This window comes from Mus caroli, unplaced genomic scaffold, assembly GCF_978045245.1.
Source record: "Mus caroli unplaced genomic scaffold, Mus_caroli_1 scaffold_13, whole genome shotgun sequence".
NCBI classification, from domain to species: Eukaryota; Metazoa; Chordata; class Mammalia; order Rodentia; family Muridae; genus Mus; species Mus caroli.
This window is the reverse complement of record NW_028227268.1, coordinates 69,595,519-69,607,452: the sequence shown is the minus strand read 5'-3', so window position 1 is coordinate 69,607,452 and position 11,934 is coordinate 69,595,519. Positions and strand designations below refer to the sequence as shown.

The window sequence follows — 11,934 nt, the reverse complement described above, 5'->3', positions numbered from 1 at the left end:
TCTGTGTGAGACCTTGTCTCAAAAAATAAGGTGTAGAAATGATAGAATAAAGTACCCAATAGTAGCTGGGCAGTGGTGCCGCACACCTTTGATCCCAACACTTGGGAGGCAGAGACAGGCAGATTTCTGAATTCGAGGCCAGCCTGATCTACAGAGTAAGTTCCAGGACAGCCAGGGCTATACAGAGAAACCCTGTCACGAAAAACCAAAAGAGGAAAAAAAAAAGAAAGAAAGAAAGAAAGAAAGAAAGAAAGAAAGAAAGAGAAAAAGAAAAAGAAAAAGAAAATACCCAATGGTACACACACACACACACACACACACACACACGGTAGGGGGAGAAGAAGAGGGGAGAGGTACACATGCATACCCCACACACACAGAGAATGAGGACCAGGTGGCACCTGCCATCTGAGCTGAAAAAAGACTCCAGCACTCAGGATGTACAGACGGGAGTTTAGGAGTTCAAAGTCTTTACCAAAAGGTGAAGACCCCACTCCTAGTAGCAGATTCGAGCACATATGTTCAGTGCTCCGTTCGGTCTGGGTCTGGTGGAGGGAGCTATGGGAAGCGAGGAAAGGAGAGCCTGTGGAAGGAGTCCAGTAGGTGGCATGGTTTTGGAAATGTGGGTCTGAAGAGCGGAGTTGATCAAGTAGCCAGCCATCTAAAGCACACTCAGAGGGTGAGAGAGCATGAGGCAGGAACTCCAGGCACATCTGTTTTCATCGTGGAGTTTAAGAGAACCGGCCGGGAGAGATGGTCCAGTGGACCATCTCAGGTTCATGTCACCAAACCAGATCTTCAAAGTTGGATCCCAGTACTCCACAGGGTGGAAGGAAAGTGCCGACTTCTCCACAAGGGAGCTTCCCCCATTACTTACTTCCCAAATTATTAAGTAAATAAATAAATGTAATTTTTTAAAGGTTAAAAGAAGAAGAAAAGGAAGGTGAGCCTTTGTTGCCTCCGGGAGGGTTTGACCTCCGCACTGAGGAGCCTGTTGGTCCTTAAGTCTTGCCTGCGGATCCGGTAGTGCTTGGAGGATTGCGATCGCCCTCCGGCTCGAGTTCTCTGCGGTGGTTAGAGGTCCAGGGCCGGGGACTGGGGCCACGTACAGAATCGCAAGAGGAAGGGGCGCGGCTCCCGCAGCCCTGCCGCCACTCGAGACTCCGGCCCCTCCTCGGCCGGAGGTGGCGCCTCCCCTGCGGCGGCCGGAGACTGGAGGTGGCGTCGGGAGCTGGAGCCCAGGGCTCGGATGTCACTGAGGATCGCCGGCGCCCTGAAGCGCATCTCGGGCTGGAGCCACAGGTACGCAGCGGGACCGGGTGAGGGGACACACAGCGCGTGGTCCACAGATCTGCTTCCCAAAAGGGAGACACGGACGGGAGGGTCGGGGCGGCGACAGCGGTGGCCGCGAAGCAGCCTGACTGACCGTCATTCTGTCTGGACCTTCCGACCCGGAGTCCAGACCGGTCGCGCCAGTGGAATCGGGCCCCTGTGCACCTTTACTCTCGGCCAGGCCTGGCAGGGGACAGAGCTGTCCAGGTGGCCCAGCTGTTGCAGGGACGCAATGTACACAGTGGCGTCCGTCTCAGGATCCTCTGTTCTTGAGCTTCGATTGCTGGAGAATCCGGGTCTCTCCCAATCCCCCGATCTTCCCGGTCCGTGAACCCCACTGAAAAGGCCTAGAAATGCACTGGTCAGAGGCCACCTCTCTCCTAGTGTCCCAAGGGCTCTTTCCTCACCTCTCTGTGTGGTTCTGCTGCCCCTTGTGGTCCCCAGGGCTTAGCTTTTGCCCTGGGGTATGTGCTGTACCCAAGGCAGTGACCATCTTTACCTAGGTGTCATTTACCCTCTGATTTTTCTACACCTCCTGGAAGCTGCGTCTCACAGAGTCTGCCCAAGGCCAGCAGAGACTGTATAACCAGCCACTATGTTGTAAAATAGATGTCGCACAGGGGTTCAATGTCACCCATAGCTTTGGAGACTAGAAAAGAGAACCAAGGAGTTTGCCTGAAAGCTCACCCATCAGACCAAGCCTGGAATGCTAGGATTTAAGATCTGAGCACTGAACCCTGAACCTCTGACTCTAAGGAGAGTCAGGGAGCGCAGTTAACAGCCCTTCAGGTATTCAGGGAAGGCTGGAGGCAAGGAGAGGCCTGCACAGGTCTTCACAGGAAGACAGATGGGAGGTGGCCCTTGAGAGGACAGTTTCATTCCCGGTTAGCTTGGAGCTTGACTTTTCTCCAGTGCCTCTCCTGTCCCCTGACCTGGACTTACATGTGTTGCCTTGGTCTGGTTTTGTCCACTGGAAATTGTTTTTATCAAATTTCCCAACAAACCTTGCCTGAAGTTCCACATCTGGTTGCTTGCCTGGATCCACCTTCACTCAAGATTCAGCCCTTAATGCCAGCTTCATCCTCCAGGTCTGGTGTTTCCACCCTCAAGAGCCCTAGTTCTGAGCCCCGAGCCCCCTTATTCCTTTATCAGGTAACAAGTACCTTCCTCTACACCCAGGATCCCAGTCTATTTTTCTAGCAAGACTCTACTGCAATCCCCACTCCGGGGACAAATGTGAAAATTCTGTGTTGTTCGTCCTGAGGCTCCAAGGCCCTGGTGGCACAGCAAGCCCTACAAAGGGCACAATATGGGAATCCTGCATGGGCAGAGACCCCATGTAATAGCACCCCTTAGATAAGTTAGGGGCAATAAGAAAACAGATATATGTACGTGCTTAATGGCTCATTATAAATTGGCGCTTTCATTAATGATTTTAATGTGTGTGTGTTAGTATAAGCATGAGTGTCACAGCGTGTTATGGACACCAGAGGGGAACTTTCAGGAGTCCATTGTCACCTTCCACCGGGGTGAATGTCTTAGTTAGGGTTTTACTGCTGTGAACAGACACCATGACCAAGGCAACTCTTATAAGGACAACATTTAATTGGGGCTGGGTTACAGGTTCAGAGGTTCAGTCCATTATCACCAAGGCAGGAACATGGCAGCATCCAGGCAGGCATGGTGAAGGAGGAGTTGAGAGTTCTACATTTTCACTTGAAGGCTGCTAGCAGAATACTGACTCCCAGGCAGCTAGGCTGAGGGTCTTATTGCCCACACCCACAGTAACACGCCCACTCCAACAAGGCCACACCCACTCCAGCAGGGCCATGCCTACTCTTCTGATAGCCACTTCCTGGGCCAAGCATATTCACAGTGAGTCAAGGTCTCTCTTGTTTCCGCTGCTACGAAGTATACTTGAGGTAGCTGGTCCTCAAGCTTCCAGCTGACTCTCTTGTTTCTACCTCCCATCTCACTGTAGGTAGGCTGAGATTACTGATGTGACGACAGCATCTGACATTTGAAAAGCATTTATTCTATTTTATGTCAATCACATACAATAGCCTTCGGAGGGTGTTGGATCATCTGGAACTAGAGTCGCACGCAGTTGGTTATGAGCCATGTGGGTGCTAGGAACCAAAGTTAGGTCCATGGTAAGAGTAATCAGTGCTCTTAACTGCTGGGCCATCGCAGGTCCAGCCCCTGAATCTGACTTCGTATATGGATCCTGGAGATCAAACTCAAGTTGTCAGACCTGCGCAGTGGACAGCCCTGCCCAGTGAGTCACCTTTCTGTCTCTTAAGCTGTTTTTGTTTTTAAGGTTTATTTTTATGGTTTTTAAAAAATGTTTTTATGTGTATGGGCATGTTTTGCCCTCATGTATGTGTGTACCATGTGCATGTCAGGTGCCCTTGGAGGACAGAAGAAGGCATGGGATCCCCTGGAACTCAAGTTACAGATATTTGTCAGATGGGGATTGACAGATGTGGATGCTGGGGAGTCAGATTTGGGTCCCATGCAAAAGCAGCAAGTTCGGATTCTGTTTGTTTGCTTGTTATACTTTTGAGACAGGTCTTGGCTAGAACTTGCTATGTGGACCAGGCTGACCTCAAATCCATAGAGCTCCTCCTGCCCCTGCTCTCCAAGTACTGGGATTAAAAGTGTGTACCATCATATCTATCATAGCAAGTGCTCTTAGCACATCTCTCCAGCCATCTTAAGCAGATTTTATCTGGTCATTCATGCCTTGGCCATGCTGGACACAGAAACTCACTAATATAGATTTTCATGATTTATTTTTTAAAAAATATTTTTCTTATTTATTTGTGGGTGTAGGAAAGAGAGAGAGAGAGAGAGAGAGAGAGAGAGAGAGAGAGAGAGAGAGAGAGAGAGAGAAGACACTCACGACTCAGAGCCAGTGAACATGTTGGATTGGTTCTTCCTCTTGTATGGGTCTCCAGTGGGTCTCCAGGATCAGACTCACGTTGAGTCTTGGCAGCCATTTTACCCACTGAGTCATGTCTCCGGCCTCAAAGCCTCCTTTGAGGACATATCTTTGTACTTCATCACCTCTACTTTTCTGGCATGCCAACATGGCCAGGCACGAATGACATATGCCAGCCCATGATCTGGGTTTAAAAAGATTAGGAAGAGAGAAGTTGGAGAGCTGGCTGAGTTAGTAAGTCACCTGCTGTATGAGCATGAGGACCTAACCTTGAATCCCCAGCACCCAAGTAAAGAGTAGGGTGCTGTTGCTGGGTATGGAGGGAGGAGAAGAGACAGGGGAATTCTTGAAACTCATTGGCCCGTTAGCCTAGCTAAATGATGTTCAGTAAAAGAGCCTGTCTCAGCCAGGCAGTGGTGGCACACACCTTTAACGAAGCCCGACTGGTCTACAGAGTGAGTTCTAGGACAGCCAGGGCCACACAGAGAAACCCTGTCTAGAGAAAGAAAAGAAGACAAAGCAAAACAAAGAGCCTGTTACAAAAAAGTAGGGTAAATCAAGCTTGGTGGTGTATGTCTTTAATCCTGGCACTTGGGAGGTAGAGGAAAGTGGATCTCTGAGTGTTCAAGCCCATCCTGGTTTACTTAAAAAGTTCCAGGACAGCCAAGGCTACATAATTGAGAGACCCTTTCTCCAAAAAAAAAAAAAAAAAAAGTGAAAAGAGGCAGAGGAAAAAGTGAAAAGAGGTAGAGGAAGACATTAGACATCCACCTCTGGCTTCCAATGTACACACCTGTGCATATACTACACACACCCTATAACCTATTTATTTGTTTATTTTTATTGGTTTTTGAAACAGGATTGCTCTGTGTAGCTCTGGCTGTCCTGGAACTTGCTCTGTAGACCAGGCTGGGCTCTAATGTAGAAAGATCCGCCTGCCTCTGCTTCCCACGTGCTGGAAGTAAAGGTGTGTGCCGATACTGCCTAGCCAAAAGAAAAAAAAGTTTCTAAAGAAAAGAAAACTTAGGAAGAGAGAGAGAGAGATTATGCACTGGTGTCTAAGCAGCCAGGGTAGGCCTTTTAGAAGAGTTGCCTATCTTAGGGGCTGTCACTCAGTTGATAGCTTCTTACCCTCCTGTGGCCTTTGTGAAAAGATCCCCAGCCTCAAGTGTAAAGACTAACCAACAGGGCTGGCCTTGTTGTGCATGAAGAGTCAGTCACCCAGTGTGGTCACATCAGGAGTCTGGCCCTAGGTCTAGTGGAGGCTCACTTGCCTCTCCACTTTAGGAAGGCTTTATGCTCCTGGCCCCACTCCCAGCAATGTGTTGACTACTGCATCCCAGAGAAATGCCCACCTGAATGCCAAAGTGTCTGGGAAGCTCAAATGAGCCTGCTTTGGGACCACACCCCCAGTGTGTGCCACCCTAATTTCTGCACCCTAACCAAGCAGGTCAAGGAAGACAACCTTCCAACATAGGTCACTGGGAGTCACAGATCCTCAAACCTCAGAGCTGCTCTCAGCCAATCCCAGTGCAGCCACACAGGCCTTCCCCCTTGCTCTGCCTCCTGGCACTGGGGAGAGATCAATTTCCAGCCAGTCCTGCTTGCCTGCAGGCTCTGTTTCTTCCTGATAATGCATGAGTAACCTGGTTAAACCCGGGGTGGCCAGGGCCTCCTCAGCCATTCTGTTGCTCCCCCCCCCAAAGACTAATAGGGAGAGGAGAAGGGGGTGGGGAGACAGGAAACCTCTTCTTTTCTACCAAGGCCACCCCTCTACCAACTCTCCATGCCTCCGTCTGTCCCCTTGCCATTCACCAACTATTTAGTTAACATTGACTACATGCCAGGGCTGGTGCCAGGCACTGAGTGACAGACATATAAAGGCAGGGCCTGTCCCCAGGACGCTCAGGGGGTGGGAATGGGAGGAGGAAATAAAAAACAATTGCAGGGTAGGGGTGATGAGTGACCCCCCCACCAAAAGAACCTCATGACCTCCAAGCTGAGTCCTGTGGGTGTAGCATGAGGGAGGTGGGTGTCTGATGAAGCTCCCTAGACAGAAGACAGAGTTGCCGGCCCACCCAATGTATTATTATGGAATTTATGGCACTTGAAGTTGACTTAGTTCCTACTTTGACTGTGGGTTTTCTTGGAGAAAGAGGGACCATGGCAAGGGCTTTGGCCAGGGTTTGCCTCTAGGAAATTGATTTTGGCTGCAGTGAACTTGGAGACGTGCCTCGATTCTAGCCAGGGCTCTGCCACTTAAGACCTGTGTGTGTCTCTGGGCCGGGTCACTTCCTCCTCAGAACCGCGGGGTTTTCATCTGGAAAAAAAAAAAAAAAAAGCACCTAGGGGGTTGAGGACTAAGATGAGTATTTATGCTACACACCTGGACCATAAAGGGCACAAAATGGGGGTGGACAAATTGTGAAGCTGCCGCTGCTCCTGCCTTGCCTCTGGCATTCCTTTTCTGGGCTCCTTTGTGATCTCAATGTTCTTGATCATTGTTTATCAGGAAAAGATCAAACATAGACGCTAACAGAATGGCCAGGAAGCAGCCTGGGTGGGACTGGAGTTTGAGCATGCGCCTGGTCTCAGCACCGCGGGAGGTGTCCGAGCAGAGGTGCCGCTAGGGAAGCCCTGGAAAGGGAGTGGATCTACTACGTCAGAACTAAGGTTCCTAACGCCCAGACTTGCGCGCGTCCTATTGCCCAGGCCGTGTCAACCTCAAAAGTTTCTCTACCATACTGATGAGAAAGAAGATGCCAGAGCTAGGGACCGTGTGACCAGGGAGGGCACGCGTAAGCCCCCCAGTTCTCCGTGGTAAAGGAGCCAGCAGGATGTCCTAGCCCTTATCTGAACTCTTCACTCACCAACCCATCTATGTTTTGATTTTTTTGTTTTTTGTTCTTTTCGGCCCCCACCACCAGGTCTGCCAACTCCAGTTTTTAACTGTATAAGCATGGAGGCCCTGGGTACTGGGAGAGACCGCACCTCCCAGGCCTCAGCCACTGAAAGCCTGGATTTGCGACGGCTGTCCACGCGCGCCGACTCTGCCTACAGCTCTTTCTCCACGGCGTCTGGTGATCCCGAGACGCACACGCCGTCCCCTGGCACAGAGCGCCTCCCTTACCTGGACTGGGACTACGTGCGAGTGGTTTGGGGCAGCCAATCTCCTACCTCGAAGGACGCTGTCCTTTCAACGACTCAGCGACCTGGGCAGGCAGTCGCTGGGCACAGTGACCCACGGTCCCCAGAGGTCCAGGGAAGCCCGGGACCACTAAACAGACAAGACACCCCACTGTTGTACGCGCTGGCCGCGGAAGCTGAAGCTACAGCACGCACCGCAGAGCCGCCCAGCCCGCCAGCCTCGCGGGCCGCCTACCGCCAGCGGTTGCAGGGTGCACAGCGACGAGTGCTGCGGGAGACGTCCTTCCAGCGAAAGGAACTTCGCATGAGCCTGCCGGGCCGCCTGCGTCCCGCAGTCCCCACGCGACCTCCCACGGTGCACGTGCGCTCAGCCTCCAGCAGCCAGGAACTGGGAGAAGAGGAGCCGGCACGCACCGCCGTCCCAGCGCGGGCTGCTGCTGGCCCGGGGCGTCTCTCCAGCCAGCAGCGACAGTGCTGCTTCTCTGAGCCAGGCAAATTACATCGCGTAGGTTGGAGTGGTGGGCCCACGGGTGAGGACTTGAGAGAAGATTATTCCACGCAGGAGTTGCAGCGTGGGATGCCCGCAAAGTCCAAAGGGCTGCTGGAGACTCAGTCCCTAAGCTCAACGGAGCTGAATTCTGGGCCAGCGGGTCTTGGCAATGCCCTTAGACCTGCGGGTCGGAGTCAGAGTGTTTCAGGCGAGGTCATGGGTCCCTGCACGGGTTCAGAAAGGACTGTGGCCACTGTCCAGGTATGGAAGATAAAAGACGTCGACTGGTGGGGGAGGGCGGCATCTGGGAGACTGTTTCAGACCACTGTTTCCCTGTTCTAGGCTGTTCCTCAAAGAGCAGACACCCGCAGACCACTGCTTCACACCAAGCTTTCCAGGTGAGAGATAAGGGACACTCTTGGAGTCAACTTTCACGGGTCTTGATTTTAAAAGGAACCACAGGTCCCATATTCATTACTTTTCCTATTGTTGAGAACAAATTTTTTCTTTTGAAGATTTATTTATTTATTTATTTTATGTGTATGCATACACTATAGCTATCTTCAGACTCACCAGAAGAGGGCACTTGGATCCCATTACAGATGGTTGTGAGCCACTATGTGGTTGCTGGGATTTGAACTCAGGACCTCTGGAAGAGCAGTCAGTACTCTTAACCGCTGAGCCATCTCTCCAGCCCCGTGAACAAATTCTTAAGAGTGGAGACTTGAAGAAGAAATATTTATTTTGGCTCGTGGTTGAAGAGAGTGGAGTCCATCCTGGCAGGAAGGCATGGATTCAGGGTGTGTGAGGCTTCTGGTTACCCTCCATCAGGAAACAGACTCCTGCTGGGGCTCAGCGCCCTTTCCACTTCTGTTCAGTCCTCAAACCTCAGTCCATGGGATGGCTCTGCCCACATTCAGTCAGATTACAATCTCAGACATCCTCCTCACACATATACATCTTCCCTCCCCAGTGGCACCTCTCTGGAAACCCCCTCATAGTCAGTCAGAGGTGTGTCTCCTAGGTAATTCCAAATCCATTCAAGTTGGCAAAGATCTAATTATTACAGGACAGTCTACCTGCCTCAGTCTGAGACTTCTGACTGTCTTGTGCAAACTGCATGCTCTGCTGTTTGTCTGGGGCAGTGGGAAGGGCCTCTTTCCTGGTCACTGTAGGCTCCCTGCCTCTAGGTTTTTGACTCAGAAGGAGGTCACAGGAGTGTGTCCTGGAGAGGCCCTCCAGGCCAAACCGGCTGGCTGTGGTCGGAGAATCTCTGAGACCTTGGTGTCTACTCCGGGCCCCTCCCTCCCTGATGATGAAGTGTTCCTGAGAGAAGCCAAAACACCATCACCTCAAGATTCCCAAGGGCTCCCAACCAGGTGAATCCCTTCCTGTGTCCAAACACAGAGAGACACTCTCCTAACACATATACATCTAAAAAATGCCAGAGGGCTGGGAACTCTCTCTGGTAATGCCCAGGTGTTGGGGGATGGCGGCAAGCAGCCAGACCTTGAGCTCTTGTCTGCACCAGAGCCTTTTCTGATTCAGTATCCCTTCTACTTCCAGCACCTCCTACCGGCAGTATGAAAACGACTTAAGCAAAAAAGCTGGTCAGATTGCAGTTTCAGCAGAGAGACCCCTCCATGAGTCTCCAGGGATCACGGGAACAGAGGACTGTGGGCAAGCGGTGAACAACTCTGTGGATCTCTCCAGACCCACAAGCATTCCAGAGACTACAAATGACGACATCCCAACCTTTGACACTAATGGGACCACTGACCCCTCTGCAGCTACAGAGAAAAAAACCCTCAAGCCTCCCTCAGTCGATGTCTTGAGACCTTCAGACTCTGAGACTGAAGGGTCCCCTCACCACACTTCCCTGACTTGGGGCCAGTTTGATTCCAAGACTACTTGGCCTAGTCGGCATTTTGAGGCGCTGGTTCAAGAGCTGACCAGACTGGATCCCTCTTTGAGCCGTACTCTTGCCGCACAGCCCGGTCCAGAGCCACCGCTGGGCCTGCTGGATGGGCTTTTTCCTGCCGAAGAGATCCGAAGTGCGATGAGGCCAGCCCTTGAGGAGATGGGAGAGAAGGCTGCTGGCGCATCGGAGGAAGGGTGAGCATTAAAAACTCTTGATTCTGAGTATCTGCAGTCTAAGGCAGAAAGATTCAGAGAACTTTGGCTTTGTCCTCAGGTCTTGCGGACAACTCACCCAGGAACTGCAGACTTCCCAAGAGGCATCAAGATCTGAAAACTCTACCCCCGACCCTGACCAATCAAGTGACCAGGAATTCCCAGAAGGAAACAACACCCAGGCCAAGAAAGTGAGTGGGGGAAGGGGTGGGGTGGGTAGGGGGATGGAAGCTGGGTGGGGCCTCGGCTTAGTGTCTGGTTGGAGAAATCCAGACTTGGCCCAGTTTTTGAATACTTAGGCCCTCCCGGCAGGTGGAACTAGCCCGCCTCCTCCAAAAGATGCTGCAGGATCTTCACGCTGAGCAGGAGCGACTGAGGGGGACCGCCGCAGACTGGACCCAACGCAACGGAGCTCTGGAGGCTGCAGTGAGCCAGGCCTGTACACCTCGGGAGCTGGAGCGGTTCCGCCGGTTCATGACTGATCTAGAGCGCGTGCTTGGTCTGCTGCTGCTGCTAGGCAGTCGCTTGGTCCGTGTAAACCTCGCCATGGCTAGGGCGGGCTCAAACAGCGACCCTGAAGAGAGGGTAAAAGTTGAGGTTGGGGGAAGAGCTTGGTTTGGAGGGGCCTTCCTTCTACCGCCGGGATCATCCCGGAAGCAACGGTGTTCATTGCGCCCTCTCCCGGTGGTTCCAGGCCTCTCTGCGGCAGCGACTCCAAATTCTGCAGCGACAGCAAGAAGATGCTAAGGAGCTGAAGGAGCACGTGGCTCGGCGGGAGCAAACCCTGCGTCAGGTGTTGGAGCGGGAGCTGCCCGCAGAGCATCTGCGCTCCTATTGTGTGCTGCTGGCCTCCAAGGCCAGGATCCTGTCACAGCAGCGCAGCCTGGACGATCGAATCCGGTTCCTTAAGGACCAACTGGACACTATCTGGAGCGACCTCAGCCATCATCCCCTTTCTCCCAGACTGACCTGGACCCCAGCAATCTGTCCTCTAAACAAACAACCTTTTCTTGCTACCCTTATCTAGTTACAGGTAGCGGAGATGGGAACATTGTCCCAGGCTCACCCACAACTGGGGTGATGCTTTATAGAGAGCTTTCCCTTGAGAGAGTAGGGAGGAGTCAGACCAGGCCTTCCTAGGACACATCTTCCCACGGTGTTCTCCTGTGACCTTATTCAAGTTTGTAATTCTTTGGGAATTTGTGGGTCGTAAAAACTGCAGTATTCAAAGCCTGGCCTGGTGGTGTAGCTGTACTCCCCGTTATATGGGAAGCTGAAGATTTCAAGTTTAAGGTCTATCTGGGCTACAAAGGGAACTCAAAGCCAGCCTGGACAACTTAGGAGACTCTCCTTCAAAATAAGACGTCAAAAGAGGGCTGCAGGGTTTCGGGTTAGGTATACGGGGTTGGGGGAGGTCTGCCTCCACAAAAGACAGAAAAAGAAGTCTGCAGGGGTGGGAGTTGGGGATACAGGGTTGGGGTGTGTGTGTGTGTGTGTGTGTGTGTGTGTGTGTGTGTGAAGAGATGGCCCAGCAGTTAAGATCACTTGCTGTTCTGCCAGAGCATCTGGATTTTATTTCATGCATCTATGGGATATGACCCACACCCTTCTGTAACTCCAGTTCCAGGGAATCTGACACTCTTTGGTTTGCACACAGGTAATGCACAGACATACACACAGGCATAACAGCCCTAAATAAACAAATAAATATAAAAGTAACTTAAAGTGAGGGCTGCAGATAGAGCTGTAGAGTGCTTGCTTGCCATGTGTGAGTGTCTGGGTTCAAGCCCTCATAGAGCAACCACAAAAACAAAGCACAAGCCAGGCGTGGTGGTGCACGCCTTTAATCCCAGCACTTGGGAGGCAGAGGCAGGCGGATCTCTGAGTT

General features: G+C 51.9%; 1 protein-coding gene across 4 annotated transcripts; it reads left to right on the top strand.

The window, feature by feature from the left end:
- Positions 1-1,036: 1,036 nt before the first annotated feature.
- Positions 1,037-11,474, top strand: Shroom1 (shroom family member 1). 4 transcript variants are annotated; one of them, XM_029484187.2, is made up of 9 exons: positions 1,037-1,302; positions 3,526-3,610; positions 7,204-8,174; positions 8,256-8,311; positions 9,089-9,292; positions 9,480-10,028; positions 10,108-10,237; positions 10,359-10,631; positions 10,741-11,474. In XM_029484187.2, exons 2-9 carry the CDS (start codon positions 3,553-3,555, stop codon positions 11,071-11,073), a joined length of 2,574 nt encoding a protein of 857 aa, XP_029340047.1. In that variant the 5' UTR covers positions 1,037-1,302; positions 3,526-3,552; the 3' UTR covers positions 11,074-11,474. The 4 variants fall into 4 exon arrangements, with proteins under 4 accessions (XP_029340047.1, XP_021032489.1, XP_085686150.1 ...); XM_085830023.1 differs by having other exon boundaries at positions 1,038-1,302; positions 9,104-9,292; XM_021176830.3 differs by lacking the exon at positions 3,526-3,610.
- The last annotated feature ends 460 nt before the right edge of the window (positions 11,475-11,934 follow it).

What these genes read in the sequence shown, in the direction of transcription:
- Shroom1 (XM_029484187.2), top strand. Translation starts at nt 3,553, where the DNA reads ATGGATCCTGGAGATCAAACTCAAGTTGTCAGACCTGCGCAGTGGACA. An exon ending in GCAGTGGACAGCCCTGCCCA is followed by an intron (nt 3,611 to 7,203) that starts GTGAGTCACCTT and finishes CCCCACCACCAG; the next exon opens with GTCTGCCAACTCCAGTTTTT. An exon ending in TCCCAAGGGCTCCCAACCAG is followed by an intron (nt 9,293 to 9,479) that starts GTGAATCCCTTC and finishes TTCTACTTCCAG; the next exon opens with CACCTCCTACCGGCAGTATG.